Below are 22,612 nucleotides of genomic sequence, written 5' to 3'. Positions count from 1 at the left end.
CCCAAACTCAGCATGTCAGTCAGTTAGTCAATCAACAAGTTATCTATTAGATATCTACTCCTTACCTTCTTAGTACTAGTACTTTCCTCAAAGAGTTCATATTCGAATGGAGGACACAACATGTAAATAACTAGGCACATACAAGATTGATAAGAAGGGGAGGGAAGGAAATAGTAAAATTATACTAACAAGGATTCTCAATTCATCTCTCAGAACTAAAGACATTTAACCATAAGATAAATTAAAAAAAGGAGTTGGGGGAGGAATAGAATTTTAGAACAGATATGATGGACCTGAAGAAAACTGAACGGGAATAGAAAAGAATATACCTTTTTCCTCAGCTGTATATGGCAGCTTCACAGAAACTGTCTACATATTAGGGCATAAAAAGCTCACAAATAACTAAGACCATAATATAATTAAAATTGCATTCAAAAATAAACCTTAGAAGCATATTTTAAAATGTAATTGGAAACTAAATAATTTAATCCTAAAGAATGGATCAAAAACCAAATCATAGAAACAATCAATGATTTTTACTAAAAATTATGACAGCAATAAGACCACATACTAACATTTGTGTGAGGCAGCCAAAGCAGTACTTAGGGCAAAATTTATCTCTCTAAACACTTACATCCATAAAAGAAAGAGTAGAACAATGAATTGGGCATGCAACTAAAAAAAAACACTAGAAAAGAACAAATTAAAAATCCCCAGTTATACATCCCAGTGGAAATCCTGAAAATCAAAAGAAAGATTTAAAAAATTGAAAATAAAAAACCTATTGCATTAAACAAAACTAAAATAGGGTTTTATGGGAAAATAATAAACTAGATAATAAACCATTTGAATTTGAAGAGTAGAGGGAAGGTACTAAATTAGCTGGGAGGGCAGAACAAGAACCCTACAGGGTTGAGATATGAATTGAGTCTTGGGAAAAATAAGATGTGAGAAGGGAGAACATTCCAGGCATGCAGATGTCCAAAAACAAAACCATTATGTTCATTCACTGGCAATGCACTCTATTTTGGCCACCCAGGCTCCCGTTTTGTTCCCACCCCAATCTATTCTCCACTCTCCATTAGGTCATTCATAGATAGAATTATAAAGTCCTAGATACGGGTACAAAAACCACTTAAATTCAAAAGTTAAAAATGGGGAAGCATAGTTAGATAGAGTTGTTCTGAAAAAATCCTGGTAGATTTTGTGAGTGACAAATTTAATTTGATTCAGCATTATGATAGAGCAGCCAAAAAAGATTAATGCAATCGTGTGCTACATCAAGAGAAGCATGCTTTATGGGAATAGGGAAGCGAGAGTCTCACTATGCTTTTTGGTCATTAGAGCTCATCTGGAATCTTACCTTCAGTTTACTTAGCACAGCATAGTTTAAGATGGATGTTGACAAACTAGGGAATGTCCAGAGAAGAGTGACTACGGTGAAGGGATTTGACTTTCTGTGAGATGAGGACATGGGGCCTGGAGAAAAGAAATGATGGCTGTCCCAAAATATTCAAAGGGTTATCTTGTGAAAGAGACATTTGATTTAATTCTTTTTGACCCCAGAGAAAAGAACCAGAAACAACAAGTGAAAGTTGAAAAAAAGGTACATTTGGATTTGATATCTGGAAAACATTCTAACATTTAGAGCAATAGAGAATTGGAACGGGCTGCCTAAGGCAGGGGTGCAGGTAGTGGGATAGGTAGGGTTCAGCAGTATCAGACTATGTATATGTACCACAGAGTTGAAATCAAGAGGAAAGGAATCAATTTGTAAAAAAAAAATGCATAGCAGCTTTTCTGTGGTGGTAAAAAATTGAGAATTAAGGGTACAGCTATCAATTAGGGAAGAAGTAAACAAATTTATGATTATGATATATGACCATAACTATGTTATGAGAAGTTATGAAGGGGAGAACTTTAGGGAAACATGGGAAGAGCTATAGGAACTGATGCAGAATGAAGTGAGCAGAAGCTGAAGAACAATTAATCCAATAACAACACTATAAAGACAACTTTGAAAGATTTGAGAACTGTGACCAACAACAATACTCAAGTATAATCTTTTTAATAATTTCAATAACATTTTATTTTTCTAAATACATGTAAAGATAGTTTTCAACATTTACCTTTGCCAAACCTTGTGTTTCAAATTTTTTTTCCTCTCCTCATGACAGCAAGCAATCTGATATGTTGGATACGTGCAATTCTTTTAAACATATTTCCATTTTTGTCATTTTGTGCAAGAAAAATCAGACCAAAAGGAAAAAAACATGAAAAAGAAGAAAAGAGGCAAGCAAAAAACAAACAGCAACAAAAGTGAAAATACTATGCTTCAATCCACATTCAGTATCCATAGTTCTTCCTCTGTATGGAGATGGCATTTTCCATCCCAAGTATATTAGAATTGCCTTGAAAGTGATAAAGAAAGCTACTCAATGTGCAGAAAGAGATAGACAATTTTTCAATATGGCCAATTGGGGAATTTGTTTCCCTTGACTATGCAAAAATTACAGTAACAAAAAAAAATGAATTGGTTCCCTCTCCTTGGAAGACCTCAAACAGAGGGTAGATGACTATTTATCGGGTGTATTATAATGTGAGTTCCTTTCAAGCTACATTCTCCTGATCCTAAAGATTACCACCAATATTACACAAATTGTTTACAAAAATAGAGGAAAAGGCATCCTAACAACTTCCTTCTATGAGATGATATAGTTCTGATATCCAAACCAAAGAGAGTTAAAGGAAAAGAAAAAACTTACAACTTTAGACCCCTGACAAATCCTAATGAATATTTATGTAACAATATTGAAAATAATATTATCGAAGTGACTATAGCAACATAGTCAAAAGATTATCACTCTGACCAGAATGGATTTTTATCAGAAATAAGGAATTGGTTCAATATTACGAAAGTATTACCATAATTGCCTATAATAAAACAAATAAAAAAAATCTCATGATTATATTAATAGAAGAGGAAAAAGCTTTTGACAAAATGCAACATTTATATCTGTCTTTAAAATAAACACCAAAAAACGTAGAAATAAATGGATCTCCTCATAATATGATAAACAATATCAATAACTAGCAAATCCATAATTAGCATTATTGATAGTGGAGACAAGGAGAGGTCTTTGCAATAAGATCAGTAGTAAAGCAACAATGTCCATTATCACCATTATTCTAGAAACTCTAGTGATAGAAATAATGCCAAATTGTCCCCTTTCAGAAATTGAGGCAATAAACATAGATAAAAAGCAAATTAATACCATCTGCATATGATGGACAAAATGATTTATTTAAAGTCTCACAGATCAACCAAAATCAATGGAAATAACAGCAATAAAGTAGCGGGATATAAATTATTACCTTCATATCATTAGCCTTTCTGTATCTTACTAACATAACAACACAAAGAAATAGAAAAAGAAACTTCATTCAAAGTAATACAAAACATATGAAACATCTTAAGGTCAACCTACCAAGCAAGACACATTCACAATAGAGGGAAATGACCACAGTCTTGTCTCCCTTCCCATTTCCCTGTCCACCATACAAGCCTATCTTAGAACGGCACCATATTTAACAGTAAGTTGAGGGTGTGTTGTGCATAGGGGAAATGAATAAAAAAGACAGTGATCTTATCTGTGTCATTTGTATTTATCTCTCAGTGAATACATGAGATTTGCTATGGAGACAGCACACCAGGTAATGAGAGCTAAAGTATTTTGATTTGTAAAAGTATGAGTTTGCAGAGAGAGATTTTATGGCTGGAAATTCAAGGACCCAAGCATTCTGAGATAATATTTTGTTTGAGGGAGAAAGACAATCATCTTCTGGACTGAATACTTCTGACACATATAAAGGTGGGGGTGGAAGGGCAGGGAGCAGGGGTGGAAAGAGAGTAAATATCAAAGAGACAATAAGTGTTTTTCCCTTTTTCTCTGAAAATCCATTCTCTCTAGGTGAATAGGTCTTAGGGGAGTCCCAATCCAGAAAACGAAGAGGGGACCCAGTTGCCAAAGCATGATCAGTTTGCTGATTGAGTTTATACCTGGCAGCTCTGCTGCCTTGCTTGTCTACACCATTCAGTGTCAGTATAGTAGTCTTCCTGTCTCTTGGCAGAGAGGTGCTGAGCTAAGGCTACAAAATGAGATTTAAGATTTTTTAGACATGGCTAATGTGTTTTTTTGTTTTGTTTGAATTCACTTATTTATTGGGAAGGAATGATTATGGTGATTAAGATGCAAGAAAAAAACATCAATAGAATATTTCAAAATATACATAAAATAACAAAAAAGTTCAGAAGGAAATGCTAACAAAAAGCATGGTTGCTTCTTGACCCTGCTCAATTTAATATCCATCTAAAAAAACAATGTATAATAGAAGCTGATAGGTTCAGATCCAATCCTTTCCATTGTATATTGAAATTTTGTTTAAGCAATAAAAACACTTTGAAAAAATAAGTACTTTTAGAAAAAAAAGAACTAGTTGACTTCTGGGCTGTTTTCTGGAAATTATTTCATAGGCACTTACCTTAAAAATAAGTCCCCTTTTAGTGCTCTTTCCTTTATATCAAAGTGTATCTTGCAGGCATTAAAGCAACAAAAAGATTAAAATAAATACTACAAAGTGGAAAGAGACCATATTCAACATTCGAAACATGCAAATTTAATTACTTTCTGGACTTCATTTCCCAAGATATGCTGGGTAGCATTGGGGTTTCCAATTCTTACACTTCCATCACATACTCACCAAATGTGCAGTAAAGCAGGCAGTGATGAAGGACTGATTAGAGAGATGGAGAATCTTGGTCGCATCCTTTAGGACATAGATGTTGCCAAAGTCGATTTTGTCAGGAAACACATTGACCACAGGGCCTTCCCCAATACTCTTTAAGTGGATAGGCTGTGTCCCAGGAGAGGGAAAGAACAGAGAGAACACTGACAATGACTGACCCATGATTTTCATCCAGATTGTAAATTCTTCACACAAGGGCCTCCATCCCTTCTCGCCGGCTCCAGCCCCGCAAGAACAAGGAACCCTGGGCTCCCGGATCAGCCCTGGACAAGGCCTGGATTCTGTGGCTAGCCCAAGTGCCAGGGGACATATCTTAGGAGAGCGTGGTCATATCCCCTCTCCAAGAAGCTTCCGGGCTTCCCTGTGGCTGTGAGGACCACGGAAAACCTCCTCTGTTTGCCATTCCCAGCTCTGTCTGCAGACCAATAACTCGAGTCTCCTTTGTATCCTCACTGTTCCCCTGTGATGAGAACGACCTCTCTTGTCACATTCTCTCTGTAGGGAGCCCATCTCAGGGGTCAGCTCCTACACGAAAGCCTTTTTTTGGTCCTACCTGTAGCTGGTGCATCCCCCTACCCTTGAGTCATTCTGTAAATACATCACACAAGTTGTTTCTGCTCAGCAAAGTGCAAGCCTCTATTTGGCTTTTGCAGCCCCAGGACCTAACCCGAAAGTTCTGGAAAATTCCCTGACCATTTAAATTTCCCAATGTGCCTCCAGGATCAGTTTAGGGCAGAATTGGGCTTCTGCTTCCTTCCTTTCCAATGAATCAAGTATTCTTTCCACAATCACAGTCATTCCACATCCAGGCAGGCAATATTCTTCAACAGTACAGAGAGCAACATCTGCTCCTCCTTCACTGGCTAATTCTGCATATGAATATGAGGTTTTAAAAAAGGGGGAAATGTCAGGCCCCCATGCACCAGCTCCCTAAGAAGCAATGGGGGAGATATAACCGTGTCTGGAATAGTCGAGTACATCCCAAGGACTAGTATTCTGCAACCATCTGAGTTGTGAGTCTGACTTATAAAATGACTAAGGTTAACCATACAGATGTCTCAAGAAAATAGCAGCGTCAGAAAGAGCAGACTCTCTCTGAAGAGAGATTGTTTTTGAGTGCCTGGAGATAAGTGGGCTCATGTCAGGATTTTCAATAGACTGTTCAGATATATAAGGCTGAAGAATTCACTGAGATCAGTTAACGTTTGTATCTTTGAGGGTTTTAGGCAAATGAATGCAAGAGATAACAGTAAAACGTTAGAAGAAAAAAACCTGACACTATGGACAGCAGGATCTAAGTGCATTTGGAGATGGTGGCAATTTCTTTAAATAGGTGCGAATAGCTTTGACTGTTAGGGAGAAAAGTCTGTCTTTTCTGGCTTCTATTGGGATGCTGAAGAACTCTATGATTCATAAGTGAGATAGCTCCTATGGCATCTCACATTCAAAAAGCAAAATTGCTGAGTGATTATTCTGATCTCAGCAAACATGATCACTTGTAGAAAACGTAAACTGATAGCTTGGTCCTTTGTAAGTGAAGGATAAGCCACGGGGGTTAGGGATAAAAGTTATCCCATCCCTCCCTCAGATTAGCATTAGGCTCAGTAAGGATGAGTCTCACATTTAGAGAGCACAGATTGGAGAGCCGAAAGGGACTTCAGGGGTCACTGGCTTCAAACTCCTTGCACTTTACAGAAGAGAAAATCAAGTCTCATGATGCAGAAATCTGTCAACCCAGGAATATATGGAGCCCAGAGAACCCAGAAAGTTGTTGACTGAAAGTGATTCTAGCGAATACATATGATAAAAGAATATAAACCTCTTTTTTTGCCCACCTGCATAAGCAGTTATGGAGAACTTATTCTTAGCAGAGGCCCCATAATCATATTTTTCTCAACCTGCAACTCAAATGAAAAACTCTAGAATTGCTGGAAGCTAGAATAAGATAAGAACTTGCATGCTGGGGATGGCCAATAGCACAGAAAGTTCTAACCCTGTCTCTGTGCCTGGATAGAACAACGCTTGTTCGCTTTTCCCTTATTCTCACCAGTGGCGGGTCCTTGCTCCCAAAGATGGAGATGTACACGGTGCACTCGTATTCTCCAAGGATCTGAGTCTCCAGGACCACCATTAACTCCACTGTGCTCCGGGGGTTGATAATCCCACAAGGGCTTGGGCTAGAAAAAAGTACAGTAGGTGGCTCCTCATATTCCTAGAGGGGAAGGAGAGAGAAAACCCAATAATAATTCAGTAATCAAGCTTAGTCATCAATGGAACATAAATATTATTATTAAAAGTTTTTGAAACAAAAGACAACATCTAAAAGCTATTAAAGCTTAAAATAACACTAAGACATTTATTTCTGAGATCTTGTGCATGGACCATAAGAGACTGTTAAGATTTTCTAGATGATGGCCCTACTTACTAATTATCATGAGAACTAATTCTCTTAGCTTTGTGTCAACTGCAAATTTGATAAACACTTCATTTATGCCTTGATAAAGCCAGATAAAAATGTTGATTAATATCAGATCAAGCTCAGATCCTTCAGACACTGATTGGAGAGGATCTAGCAAGTTAACATGGGACCATCAACATCTATCCTTTGGGTTTGGCCATCAAACTAGCTCCAAATCCATCTAATTATATACCATGATCTAATTCCTGTCTCACCATATTTTCTTTAATAGTAGCATAAAAAAATAGTATCAACTGTTTGCTAAAGCCTAGTGTGTTCCCCTAATATACTAGTTTAGTCATGCTGTCAAAAGAAGCTAAGGAGGGTAGTCCTTCATGACTTCCACATGACTTCCACTATGAGGTCTCTTGTTAAACACCTTTGCTTTTTCTTGGTATTCACTAATCATCTCTTCAATAATCTGTTTTAGAATTTTCCCTATAAACTGTAGTCAAGCTCACTGGTCTATGACTGGCTAAATTGTTCTGTTGTTTTTCACCTCCTTTAAATTAAGCCCCAAACTGCACATTCCATGACATCTCTCCTGTTTTCCAAGATCTTTCAGATGTAGCTAACTGTGACACAGTCATCTCATTTGTTAAATTTTTTATGATGTCATTCCTCTAGACTTCAGGTGATTTGGACTGATCAAGAACCACTGGGTGTTCTCTGAGTAACTTCCTTATTTATCTTGAGTGTTTCTCAAGGACATTGTCCCTGTCAGAGAAAAGAGAAGGAAACTAAGAAGGGGCTGGAGCTGGAGAGTGACTACTAAAGGAAGCCTTACTTCTCCAGAACTCAGTTTCTGTCTAAAAACGAGCAAGTGGATGAGACTAGAGGATTTCTGAGGTCCCTGACAGCTCTAAATCTCCCATTTCATCAATAGGTTCTCTTAGATCTGAATTTCTACATTCTCTACCGTCCTTCTGAACATGCTTCCATTTTCCAGTGTCCTTCCTAACCAAAGACAATGTTCCATTTGTGTTCTGGCTGCTATAGGAATTTGGTGACCTATTACATGCTATGACTTGGACATTGTACTTCTTCCAAGGTAAGATGAGCTTCTTAACAGCTGGGTCTCACAGTGTGCAGGAAGATCATTTTATGTTTATACCCCCAGGTCTTTTTCCCATGAACTGCAAATTTAAATCAAGTCTCCTTTCCAATATACTTGTCCAAGTGCTTTGGAAAAAAACCCCAAACACTAAAGGGAGAATTTCCCATTTAAAATCTGTGACATTTTATTTTCTTCATTTGGGCCCATTATTCCAGCCTGTTGATATCCTTTTGAACTTCTTAACCAAAAGGGTTTCTTTCTAGACTAACAAAAGGTTAGATAGCCTTAACATATGAAGTCACACTGACTTCTTTTCCCTTTTAACTTTCTGTCCTGGACTGGCTCTAACTTTCCAGCCTTGCCATTCCCTTCATGAATGTTAAACAATTGCATCTACTTAAGCAGCTCAAGCCAAGGCCGTGGTCAATCAAACCTTCTGACCTCTCATGACCCATTAGTTTTATGCAGTTATCTGCAGCTTCACCTTCTGCCTGCTCCTTTAATTGGTCCTACAACTTCTTCACCAAAGTAATTTTCCTGGGACTTCAATGACAGCTGCACCTGCAGATGTTTACTCCCACAGCTGGAGGGCCAGCTGAAACCTTCCCTAGGTGCTCCTGAAACTGAAAGCGAAGATTAGAGGGCACCACATGTCAGGGAACGAGGTGATTTGGAACAATTTTCTTTCTCCTTGAAGGAGTCCTGAAAATCTGCCAGGGAGGGAGGTAGAGATGATTAGAAAGAGATGGAGGTAGACAGAGACAAAGGGAGAAGGAGGGGGAGGAGACAAAGACAGGGACAGGGACAGAGTAACTCACTGGTAAGAGAACTCCATAGCATCCTGGGAGGTCATCATCATTCACAAGCTGCACCTTTCTCTTGTAAGGGTATTTCAGGAAACAGTACCCATAATTCAGCTCCGGATTAACCACACGGAGCTTGGGCACAACGCACCTACTCCAGAAAGAATATTAAATAAACCAAAAGAATGGAGAGCTTGTTTATTCCCAGATTATGCAGAGAAACAAGCACAATGCATTTGTCATTGTCACTTGGGACCTCTTCCCCGATAACTGCATTAATCATTTTCCGTTTTTCCTCCTCCCCTCCCCCAACCTTTAAAATCTATACCCTTTGGGAAGGGATGCTGGGAGAAATTGTCCTTCTACAAGACTGTACTCTGTCAGTGTCAGTAAAGCTCCAATTTCCTGTCATTTCCCCCTTTTCAGCCTTCTTGACTCCCGGCCTCCTCAGGGACAAACTTGCTTAGAATCACTGGTGGTTCTCTCCACTAATGGGACGCCTGCCCAAAGGCCCAGGTAGTGTGCCATCCCTGTGCCCCCTGCCCGGCTCAGGAAGGGCTCGCCCAGCTACATCCCAGCTGGCAGAAAGCCCTCCTGCTGTCTAAGTGACCCACATTCCAATTCCTCTGCAGAACAGCAGAGTCCAACAACTGGCACTGCGAGAACTAGCAAGAGACCTGACTTCTTTCATAGTTTGAAAGAGTTCCTTCTCCAGGAGGTAAGCTTGTCCATTTCATGACATCATTCTGGTCTTTGATTCCCCAGATGGACTTTTTTTGTAATCAACTTTTTCAAAGTTTCAATCAAAGATCAACATTTTTAAAAATTTAACTTATTTCATGGCATTTTTACTCTTTCCATGGTTAACTATATGACATAAGTTAATAAGTTTGGATTTGGATGCAGGTTGCTTGGGGAGGGCAATTGGGAGAGCAGGGAGGTTGATGTTTCTCTTAAGTACGGATTTTGGAATCACTGAGAATCAGGACAAGATGGGGTCTTAAGAGATGATCTGGTCCAACTCTATATTTTTGCAGGGGAGGAAGCTGACACAAGGGAAAGGAAAGACTTTCTCCAAGATCACTTATCTGTCCGCATTAGAAGCAGAGCTGAGACTCCACACCCGAGTCTCCTGACTCTCAGTCCAGAGTGTCTTCCTTTAGGCCACACTGCCTCTCCATTTTACAAGACAACACTGAGCTTAGGGATTTGGTCCATGGATCTCAAAGAAAAATAACACTCCGTTCCTCAGCACCCAACAGACTAAAGTTATTCTAGTTTTAATCTAAAAAGTTAGACTGACATGGATAAGGGACAAAATTTCACATTTAGCTCAATATTTTTTCTGTAATTTGCTAAAATATCATTAAAGCAGCCTTCAGGGTAAATTAACTGTGTAAAAATCTGATCCTGAGGAAATTTGGAGTAATCCACTTGCCACATGCAACCAAAGGGATAATAGCAAGTCCTCCAGGAATCTCATAGGATCTCAGAACCAAGACTTTTTATTTTCAACACCTCATTGATTGTTGGCCAGTCAGAAGCTAATGAACATGGAATCTTCCAAGACTGACCCATGTAAAGGAGAGGGAATCAGAGCTGCCTGAGGTGGATTTGGCCACTCTGAATGAAGATCATTCTGTTTTTCTCTCATTTCTTGCAAAAACAACAACAAACATTGTGCTTGGTTAGTGGGTGGGATCCTGAGCTGGTCCTTTTTTTCTGCTGGGATAAACCAGTGAGGTTTTGTCTTTTTAACTTTCCCTCCCTCCTTCCGCCAAACCTCCTTATACTGTCAAGTCTAGTCCCCCAGCTTCACCATTTCCAGGCCATCCTTAACTCTTCACTCATGCGCATCCCACACACCCAAACCACTGTTAAATGCTGGCCTTCTAACACCTGCAGTATCTGGCCTCTTTCCTGCCCTCAGTCACACGCCTCGTTCAGGGCCTTGCATCTGCCCCGGCAGTGCCCGTCTCTAAATCACTCTTCCCCCCTCACACATGTAATTGCATATGCTTAGCCACGCGTGTGTTTTCTTGTTCACCCGGATTGTGAGCTCCCCAAAGGGTGGCCCTTTTGTTGTGATACCCTAGGTACTTAGAAAAGGCCTGGTATAGAATAAATATTTATTGATCGACTTTTCAAGACAAGGCAGGGCAGAGCAACCAGGAATTCTTCAAGCGAAGGAAAAGCTTATTCAAATTATTTTCAGGACTACACTTGATTTCATACAAGCCTTAGGCATGAGTAAGAACTTTCTCTTGTTGTTGTGTCATCTTTAAGTTACATTTGTGGAGGGATTCAAAAGAGACCTGAAAATCTGGCGACCCAGAGATACAATAGCATTATCTCAGTTTATTGGTCACCATCGCCCTTCATGGCAGGCTGAACTTTCCACAGATTTCACAGTCCTTGAATATTAATTCAAGAGGGTCTCATTATTTCATTTCAGCTCAGTTTAAAGTATTTATTAAATGTTTATTATGTGCCTATAATGGCTAAGACTTTGAAACACTTTTGGGGACACAAAGACAAAAATAAAAGTCTCTGTTCTTAAGAAGCTTACTTTCTATTGGGTGAATGTAATAAGTGGAAAGAGAAGTGAAATCCTTTTAGATTTTTTGTAAATTGAGGGTAAATTGAGGAGCAGAATCCACTAGTAGAACAGGGAGATCCCTTAAGGATTCATGGAGGAGGTGACCCCTGAGCTGAGCCTCCAAGAAACAGGAGCCAAGTCGAAACAGCACGTGGAAAGGCAGAAGGTGGAATTTGAGTTTGGGGAATAGTCATCTGGCTTGGCTAAAATAGAGAATGCATGAAGGGGAGTAACAGAAGAGGGCCAGCCAGGTCAGCTTCCGCCACACTGAGTTTGGAGTTTATGCCAGAGGCAACAGAGGAAGCCGCTGGTTCTTCCTGAGCAGGAGCTTATGTGGACCCCTTCGGAAGAATAAGTTGGCAGCCATGGAGAGAATGTCTTAGAAACAGAAGAGAGGGGAGATGGGGGAGTCTGGGGGAGACTACAGAATAAGTGAGAAGGGATGAGGAGCTGGTCCAGCATGGGAGAAGAAGGAGGGGATCGAGGCAAGAGACAATATGGAGAGATGCTGGGCCATTTATTGCCTATGGGGATGAGGAATGGATGCCGCCATGTTTAGTGAAGCTCCTGAGGGACTCACAAAATGCTAAAGGGCTTGGAGGAGGGGTGGCCCCGGGATTGGGGGTGGAATCAGTTCCACACTGGACATGTGGAAGTTGAGACCTGACAAGACATCCAGGTGGAGCTGTGAAAAAGGCATGATCAGTTGAGAAAGAGTTGTTTAATCCAAGGTAGTTCATGCAATTGAGTTTGTGCAATTTGGGACCTTTTAGGACCTCGGATCCCTTACTTAGAAATTAGAGTAATATATGATTTCAAAGGTTCCTTCAGTTCTAAAAGCCCTAGGGTTCTACAACACTGCATCACTCAGTAAGCATTTATCAAGCGCCTCCTATGCACCAGTCAGTGTGCAAGGTTTTGCGGATACAAAGACAAAAAATAATGCAATCCCTGCCTTCAAGGAGCTTACATTTTATTAGGAAAGATGATATATACACACATTAATATATAAAAATGTTTTTAGAAAAATATAGCTGCATGTATTTGTAATACAAGGGGCAGCTCGGCAGCTCAGTGGATAGAATTCTGGGCCTGTCATCAGGGAGACTGAGTTCTAATCCACCTCAGAATCTAGCTCTGTGTCAGTTAACCCTTGTTTCCCTTCATGGAGGAGAAAATGGCAAACCACTCCAGCGTCTTTGCTAAGAAAACCCCCGGACTACATGCTCCACAGGGAGATGAAGAGTCAGATGTGACTGAACAATAATAGCATTTATAATATATGTGTATATATACATAAATCCAAGGTAATTTGCATGTGGGGAAGGCACTAGCAGCTGGGGAATCAGCATTACATAAATGTATGTATACATATATAATATATATTGAAACGAAAAATGTATTTCATATATAAATATAAATCCCCCTTTTGTCTTCTCTCCTTCATGTTAAAAGGTAAGCTTCTTAAAATGTTTGTCTTGACCTAATTGGGGGTTGATAACAGAATGTGGGGATCATGAAATTATAATCTATTATCAATAAATGTTTGGTTGGTATCTCTATTTACCTGGAATTGTGTAAAAATTTCTTGGGTGAGAAGGAATTACGAGTGGTGTAAACCCTGTGTTAAGAGAACCTCAGCTTCAGGGAGTCAGTGTGCAAATGAGCTGGGATGGGATGAAACCAGGATATATTCCCACCATGGCGAAGGACCTGCCCGCATCCCCAGGATATCCAGGCAGTACAGAAGTTCAAACGAGCTACTCTAATGGGCTACTAGAGATATGGGACAACATGACAAATGTCTGCAAGTCTTTATGGACGATGACATCCAAGAGGAGGTCTCCCCTCCCTGGAAGCTCCCAGCTGAGGCTAGGTGACAACATATCAGGGTTACTGAGCAGGAGATTCACTTTCAAGCCCTCGGAGAATTAGATGCCCTTGAGAGCCCTTCCAATTGTGAGAGTCTGGGGGTTTAGGAACACTTAGAATGCAATTTATTAGCCTTTTGGCTCTCAAGGGCCCTTGTGGCAGTCTGCTGAAGACTGTGAACATCTTCTTAGAATAAAGTTTCTGAATAATTGAAGAAATGTTAAATTTCAGTTAAAGAAAAGTGAAAATAAAGATGTTTTTCCCCCCATTCAAGTTCATGGCCCAGGAGCAGAGGCTCGGACCTAGAATGCCATTTTATTTAATGACCTTTCCACTGTGGAGAAGAAATGGGCCATTCTTACTGTTGGATGATATAATATTCTCAAATTTAAAAGATAGCAACTGTTCATCTCTTTTATGAACTCTTTCATGGAGCACTTCTGAAAGTCAGTCAAAGTAATGGGTGCTATTGGTTAAATGCTTTAAAATGCAGACATTACTTCCCTTAATTATGCTCCAAGTGCTTTCTAAGTATTGGTTTGTCATTATCAGACTAAGTCCAAAGGGACTTATTTCCAAAGGGAAATGGTTGTCGGGCTTATTGGGAGCCTAATCTGGTTTGACTCCAGCCTTCCGGAAGGTGAGTGATCCCTACTGAGACTGGGGGCCAAAGCTTATGAGTCCCAGTACCTTGCTGTGATGAGGAGTGCCAGTACTTCCTCCCCAATGCCCTCTACATCCACCACGAGAGCCAGCTGGTACTTCTGCACCGTGTTGGAGCATAAGGTGACCTGGTGAGAAAAAGGGAGAAACCCACCTTGAGCTTTTTGCAATAAGAAGGAGGTGACAAAATTGGAAGAGGATAGTATGAATCAGTTCAGCTCCTAAGAAATCTGATCTCCATGCCCTACTCTGACTAGAGGGATCAATCCTAGACGTATTTATTAAATTCTTATTATATTCCAATTCAATTTAACAAGCATCTCTATTAATCACTTAGCATATGTAAGCACAGTACTGGGTGCTGGGAATATAAAGATAAAACTGTCCCTGGCCTCTGAGAGCTTACTATCTTCTGAGGATGGGACACAATAAGTATACTGATTGGTAAAAATAAATAAATATATATAAATTCCCAGAAATTTAGAAGGTCCCTCAGCACGGCCTTTACATTTACAATTGCTAGTGTCCCTCTCCTATATCCAACAGTATAGAACCCTGAGCAGTGCAGAAGAGAGCAGGGATTCTTAATGTAAGTTTGGTTAACTTGTTCTTGAAATTTTTTTGGAAAACTATATTCTAATACAAATTGTTTTCCTTTGTAATTGCATTCATTTCCTCATTTTCATTTCAAAATAGTCTTCTGAGAAGTGATCCACAGGTATCACTAGACTGTCAAAGGATTCATGACAACAACAACAAAAAGCTTAGAGGATCTTAAATAAGGCTCTTGGGGAAATGGCTCCTATTTAAAGAGGGGTCCTAAAAGCTAAAGCTGAGAAATTTCCCAAGGGCTAATCTCAGGATCTTATCTAGCCAGTGATTTTGACACTGGGTCTTGGATATGCTGTCATGAAATCACTTTGTAATTATTTAAAGCCTTTTCTGCTTTGTTGTTTTGAAATGGGTTGTTCAAGAAAAAAAAATAATGGGTTTTTTGTGAAATAGCTTTCAGCATGAGTTAAGAGCTTTCATAGCAGAGTCTAATAACAAACATTTCTGGTAGCAAAAAGGGCCACAAATAAAGCCAGACAAATGATCAGGTAAAGAACAATCTACAATCAACAGTAAATAGTCGTAGTTTTCTTTAAATCTTGCTCTAAAGGATTATCATCATTCAAAAATAGGCTCAGAGCTTGTAAGAGCATCCAGTCCAGCCTGCCTGAGGAATCTGAGCCCCAGAGTGATTAACTGATTTGCTCAAAGGTACAAGATCACAGACTGTCAGGGCTGGAATCTCAGAGCTCATGCAGTCCAACCTAAAACAAGTGTCCTTTCTAGAGAGTCCTCAACAAAGGGACATTCACTCAAAGACCTCTGGTGAGCAGTTTCCATCACTTCCATAGGTTCCCAGCCCCGAATTGAGTAGTTGTATTGCTAGGAATTGTTCCTTACACTGGATTCTCTCATCCCCACCCCACTTCTGCAACTCCGGCCATGTCTCCTAACTCTGGTAGTTCTGCACCTCAGCAGGACAAATCTCCTCCTCCTCCCACGTGACAGTCCTTAAAATCCTTGAAAAGAGTCATCAAAATTTCACCACCTCTCCCTCAACTGCTGACCTTGTGGCCAAACAGTAGCAAGCTCCATTGCAGGGGAGCAGAAGGAGAAGGATAAATGTCGGCCGTGGGTGCTTTTAAAATTAAAATGTAATTCCTGACTTGCTCTAGTCAGACAGAAAGTGATCTGGACCCAGGTTCTCTATGCCCCAGAACCAACATTCTTCCCCATAAATCACTGTTTCCTCTGGACAATGTTTTCCATTGAAATTGATGTCCACCAACATTCTCAACCTAAGTTGATATTTTTATACCACAGGAAACAGATCCTTCTCCCCGCCTCCATTTTAAACTATAAATCCCTAAATTAGGGAAACCAATACTAACCATCCTTCCCAGGTCTTTTAGGATCTAAGCATAGGGATAGCGATGGCAAGATCTGCTCTTCTCTGGGTTAAAACTCCTAGTTCATTCAGCTAATCATCGTGTCACTGTTAATTTTGTCCCTTCATGCTCTATACTCATTGTTCCCTTTCTCTCTGTTAAACTAAACACTTTCAACTCCGGTCATTCCTACTCTAATATGGTGTGGCCCTTCAGCACGATGGCTGCCCTTCTCGGACATGCTCCAGCTTCTCAGACTCTTCCCTAAGATGTGCTGCCCAGAAGTAAATACTTTAGATGTACTCTGAGCAGGGCAGAACAGCAGAAATATCACTTCCCTTTTCTGGAAACTTTGGTTCTCTTAAATGCTACTTAAGACTGAATTAGTTTATAATCCACAAAATCCTCATATCTTTTTTTACAGAAATGTTGTAGAATTATATCTTTCCTACCTTGAATTATAAATTTTTTTAATCCAAGTGTAGGATTTTATATTTATCTCTATTAAATTTTATCTTATGAGATCCAATCCAACATCCTGTTAAATCATGAGCTTTCTGGATATTGATTCTCATCAACATGTTAGCTACATCTCCCAGATTTGTTTATTCATTCTCAAAATCTCAAAATGATGGCATTCATCCCTTTATGTAAATGAGTGATGAAGATGTTAAAAAGTAAATAGAGAAGCTTCCCTGCATGATGGCATTAAAGGCACATTATAATGATTTTTTAATTCAACCAGTTCTAAATTTGCCTAACTCTACCATCAACTAAACCATTTCTCTCCATCATATCCCCAACACTATCATGAAAAACTTTGCTGAGCTAACTCTTGGTGGTAATGATGACTCCTTCTTCTTCCAGATGCTCACCAACCACCCCTTTAATGCTGTTAATGGCATTTTGTATCCAGTTAGTAACAGGCTAAAGACTGGAAACCAGGAATCCTGACTCCTTTATTCATCTGCTATTCTTTCCTACTGCACCCTACATTTCTGAGGTTGCTAGACTCAGTGTTTTTTTTTTTAGCTGAAATCATGTTTTAATTTTAAAAGCACCCAAAATGGGCATTCATCCTTCTCCCTTAGCGAGCATGTCTGCAGCATGTTACTACTACTGTTTGACCATGAGGCTTAAATCAAGGTACCACCACTCAGTCAGGAGTCAGTTACCCTAAAAATGCAAGAAAAATGTCTTAACAATCACTGATGTTACAGATATAGAGTGGACAATGTCATCACTTTATCCCCTGAGCTTAGGCCCATGGTTGGATGATTAAATAACCTGGGAAGGGTTGTTAGTATTGATCAATCTGTTTCAATAACATATGGATTTAAGTTTTGAAGTGGGAGCAGGGGGAATGATCTAGTCTCCTGCAGTATAAAAACATATCAATTTAGGTTGAGATTTTTCTGATGGTTGGTTGGACCTGTACAATGTCACAAATAATAGAACATCAAACTATCTGTTTGACCTACGGCAGGTCAAGAAAACTTTCTTGGGCCTCAGCTTTTTTCATCTTTAAAAATAGGAGTGTTGCACTGAGCTCATCTAAAGCTCCTAGATCTGTGACCCGATTCAATAGGCTTCAATATATTTGATTGAAAACCCACTGTCACAGTATAAATAGCACTATTTTTTAAAGGTGGATAATCTGTTTACTTCTAACTTATTTTTTCCCTAGGGCCTGTAGGGACATAGCCCAGTTTTCAAAGGGAATACCAGAGGAAGAAAAGTTGATGTCTGGAATCAATGTCCATTCACCCTTGGCAAGATACTATGAGTCCTGGGATGGTCTGAAGCTGACAATCTTAAGAAATCAACTCTTCCCAAGGTTTTGCAAGGGTTGGTGTTAAAAAAAATTATCCTTGCATGTTTTAAAAATAAAAAGCTTCAATTAAAAAAATAAAACTAAATGCAAAATAAGAAAAAACAAAACAAAACATTGTCATGTCCCTGATAGAACATCAGGGAGGATTCAAAATATATAATAATAAATTTCCATTTCAAGAAAAAAAGAAAGAAAGCAACAGTTCCTCCCTATCACAGAGAAGATTCTGCATAGTACCCGAACAGCAGTAAATCCCTGGGAGCGGATGGTGCCCGAAACGGGGTCAATGGTGAATTCTCGTGGTTTTATTGCCGGTGAACTTTCATTCTTCCATGATGATTTTTTGATGTCCAAAGTCTGCTCCAAACTTGTCACACTTGGTTCTCCGACGCCATCACCAGGGACACGGAGTTTAAAGGTCATGGGAATCAAGGATGTGTTATTGAGGGAACAGGTCAAAGTACGAGGAAACCCTGGAAAGCAAAGTGAGAGAGGAAGAGGGAGCGCTCACTGGATGCACAGAATTCACAAGGAGTGCATGGGATGCAGGAAACTTGGAGACAGTGTGCAAAGCCAGCCCCTGGTACCTCCTCACCCCACTGGTGCTCCGGGGCCTCAGTCTGCCCAGCTGTAAAAGCAGCGGCAGCCTCTGAGCCCCCCCCCCCCCCGGCTCTAGTTTTAAGATCCCCAAATCCCTCTGCTTTAATCTTCAAAAGATAACCACAGAGGACCGCTGCTTGTTGTCCATGTTCCCCTAGGCCTTAGCTATTGGACACTTAGTGGGCTCTCCCTGCCAAAGCCGCATGTCCCTTCTAGGACAGGGTCGGGAACATTCCCTCTGACTATTGTTTTTGGTGGGTGGAAAGCCACTGTTGTACTGTGTGTATATATATGTACACGCATATAAAGCATCTTGTAAACCTTTTAATGTACCTGATTATTGCAAGTTCCTAAGCTCCAAGGGGCAAAAAGGGCCTAATATGTATAGATCAAGACACAAAGTCCAGACTGTTTTACAAAGCAAATTGTGACTGCCTTTCTAGAGCACTGAGGATTCTCCAGACTTGCCATATAGAAAACAAGTTCTATTTTGTCAAACAGGGTTGAGCTCAATTCTTAATGAAACACAAATCAGTCTGGGGGAAAGGGCTCCTAAGCCCAGTCAAAGGCCCCCTTTGCACCGAGCACACTCAGAAGGCCAGATGCTCACCCTTTCAGGGAGTGCCAGAAGGCCTGGGTTAGAAATCCATGGCTGCTAAGTGTGAGAAATCCATCTCCACTAAGTTGGGCTGCTAGCAGGGGAGCCAGCCAAGTGTGATAACGGGGCCCCCCACTGAAAGGTGAAAAAAAGGTGAAAAAAAGGTGAAAAAAAGGTGAAAAAAAGGTGAAAAAGGGACAGCTCCTGCTTTGGAGGCAGCCTGGTGGGGCAGAGGGGTATGGGGGGAGATAGAAGGTTGGGGACAAGCATCAATCCTGCCCTCTTGGGCAAGGGGCAACGTGCTTGTAAGGTGTGGAGAATAACAACACATCCACCATCTCCCACCCTGGGTTATCAGGACAGCCTTACCCTGATGTTTCTAGACTAACTCTTCATGTTCTGACCTTTTTTCTGGGTCACTATGATAAAACCCAGTCTGTGCAATTTTACAGGTGCCCCACAATTATTACTGAATTACAGCTAGAGGAAATTTACAGAAACAACACATTCCAGATAGTAATCAGTGGGACATCTGCTTCCAATAAGAAAGGGATGGCTAATTACCAAAAAATTCGTAGCAAATTCAATTTGTTTTCCTGGCTGCATATTCTGATTACTCATAATGGGCATATATTCCCCCCCCCCTTTTGTCAAAAAGCACACAGAATTATTTTTTTTAAAAAATCTCTTGATTTTTTTGGGGGGGATAAGATCTGGATTTTAGCAAAGACCGTAGCACAATCAAACTGCTATCTAAGCTGAATAAGATCTACCTGTTCATTGCCCCACTTTGTTTCTCCTCCTTAGACCCATGGTTTTGGTGCTATTTCAACGTGTTCAGAAATGATGCCCTGGCTGGAGATCCATGTATAAACGAACTGCTGTTCCCCTTTCTACCCAATGCCTTTTTTTGATCAGAGAAAATTATCCCACCCATATTATAGACAAGGAAATGGGGGCCAACAAGAATTATCATTTATCCATAGGTGAAAAATGGATATGAGAATCCAGAATTACATAGAACTGGGCCCTTTCTCAATCCCTGGCTTTGTACCAATTGCTGCTCTAGCAGCAGGATTCCTCAAGAAGGGACATGAAGGGAATGAGCATGAGACTGGCAGGGACAAGATGCTGGTTCAAATCCTGGCTCTGTTAACCATTATGAGTCCTTGTGTAAGTCACTTCCCTCGGCCTTCCACCTTCCCCCTTTTTTACCTTTAAAATGAGAGGACTTGGACTTGGCTAGATGATCTCTAGAATTCCTTTTACTTCTTTTTTTTTTTAAAGATTTTGATCCCTAAGAAAATCCCCGGTGACCAACAGGTCAATATGAAGCCTGAATGGGGATTCCCTACACAGAAGCCCTCCCCCTGGAGCCGAGTGCGACTTCTGGCTCCTTTTGGTGGGTGAGTCCCCCCTTGCTGAAGGGATTCTGTGGTTTCCTGCTCACTTCTCCTCCCCTTGGGCCAAGTAAGAGCTGAGCCACAAGCCACCCGGCTAAGAGAGAGTTAAAAAAGAGCAAGAACCAGTGTTTCCCCCTTGAAAGTCTGCAGAATTGAACGGGAAAGTTCTTGCTGCTGAGTGGCCAAGCCTCTTTCACCTGAGCTCCCTGGCTGAGGTCAGGAAGGTCCACAGGGAGCAGAAAGAAGCTTTGGGTTGCATAGATTCATTGGCAAGGGAGCAGCCCCATCCCCTGAAGGGGTCAGAGGTGAGCTTGGAGCCAGAGAAATTGCCTGTCCAGGACATCAAGGGGACTCCCCAGATTCCTCATTATAAGTCAATCAAATAGTAATTAATGCTTTAAACCAGAGGTTCTTAACCTAAGATCCCGAGTGGGTTGGGGATAAATTTCAGGGGATCCATAAACTTGGAAGGGAAAAAAATAATGCACCTTTATTTCAATATAATTGGTTTTCTTTGTAAAACAATGTGTATTATTTCATGCATTTAAACACGATTCCAAGAAGGGATCCCTAGGCTTCACTGGACTGCCAAAAGAATCCACAACACAAAAGAGGTTAAGAAATCTGCTTTAAAGAAACAAAGTTATAACCATAAATTTGAGAAAATATCTAGTTCTAGCAAAATGGTCACCTTTGGAAAAAAAGAAATTTAAATTATATAAGAAGTGTTTTTGAATTTTCTATCCTTTCTCTCTAGTGAGAACAATATAGGGTTTCAAAACAAAAGGAAAGAAAGGATAGAAAGGCTTTGGAAAAGGGAATGGGTTTTCTTGAGAATCTTGGGGCAGATAATTTTCTGCAGAGAATGATGATGCACCTCCAATCAATTCACCATTGATTTCACGTTTAAGCTTCGGATCATCTCTGAAAAGCCTTTTGTGGACTGAGCCTGGCTAGTCAAAAAAATCTGCATTTAAATGGATCCATTCTGAATGTGTGGACAGCTGGAGTAAAGTATGTTAGCCAGACTGATTTTCACAGGGGAAGAAAAGAGAACTGAGAGAAGAAAACTCTCGTGGCTCATGGCAACTAGGAAACTTGGAAATGTACCTGAGACTTCCTGGTCTGTGGAATTGTCATTTATATACTAAAGAAGACCAATAGGACAAATAGTTCTTTAATTCTCCAATAATTGTCCAAGTCAGCTTTTTTGTGCCACAGAAATCACAACACAAGTATGGAAACCTCAGAAGGGTGGAAGGTCATTCTCTGGAATCTTCGATTAAGAACCTGGGAAAACTTACCGAAAGAGACATCCCCAAAATCTAAGGATGGAACATTAAAATGGAAAGTCGGCCCAATGACACAGCCTCTGTATATGGGAAACAGAAAGGGAAAGAATTAACAAATCCATGAGTAACCTGAAGATCCCTGGTGATTGTTGCCATTAATGGGGCCCAGGGAAGGGTTACGCCTAACAATCACAGGCTGGCCCATGAGAGGACTCGACCTTACATGTCACTTGGGGAACAGCCATGGATGCCATAGGTCATTATTGCACCAACTCATTTAGTTGAAAAAAAAAAACCCAACAACCTCAGCAGAATTATGTCAAAATGGAATTACTTTGAGTGCTAAAGCACAAGAAATATAATATGCAAAATGTGAATTCACATCAAAAACAAATGTGTGGGGCTGTCCATTGTAAACAATATTCTAAATAAATAAGGAAATAAAAAAGTCTAGTGTAAGTTCCCACATAAAAGCCTTATTTTATGATTACGGATGCCTGGATATAGAAAAGTTTTGTTGCTAATGCACAATTACCACCATTAAACATTTGCTTCTTTGTAATAAACTCCTGGGTTTTTTTTGTACAATTGATTTAACCACCGGTATGCCACTGCCATTACAGGTTCATCAGAGGACCACTTTCCAGCCATCTCCAAACCATCTATGAGGTTTTATCTCTCCCTTCT

General features: G+C 40.2%; 1 protein-coding gene across 1 annotated transcript in view; it reads right to left on the bottom strand.

Annotated features, from left to right (window-relative positions):
• Positions 1-22,612, bottom strand: part of HYDIN (HYDIN axonemal central pair apparatus protein) — a 404,272-nt gene that overhangs the window by 205,300 nt on the left and 176,360 nt on the right. The window contains exons 13-18 of the mRNA XM_031949959.1: positions 21,938-22,005; positions 18,270-18,505; positions 14,286-14,386; positions 9,140-9,275; positions 6,854-7,018; positions 4,762-4,914 (exon numbers count right to left, since the gene is read on the bottom strand). Coding sequence (XP_031805819.1) covers positions 4,762-4,914; positions 6,854-7,018; positions 9,140-9,275; positions 14,286-14,386; positions 18,270-18,505; positions 21,938-22,005 — 859 coding nt within the window. The remainder of the gene's footprint in view (positions 1-4,761; positions 4,915-6,853; positions 7,019-9,139; positions 9,276-14,285; positions 14,387-18,269; positions 18,506-21,937; positions 22,006-22,612) is intronic.

The sequence above is a fragment of the Sarcophilus harrisii genome, chromosome 2 (assembly GCF_902635505.1).
Source record: "Sarcophilus harrisii chromosome 2, mSarHar1.11, whole genome shotgun sequence".
Lineage (NCBI taxonomy): Eukaryota > Metazoa > Chordata > Mammalia > Dasyuromorphia > Dasyuridae > Sarcophilus > Sarcophilus harrisii.
Note: the sequence above shows the minus strand (reverse complement) of the source record. Positions and strands in the feature narration are given on the sequence as shown.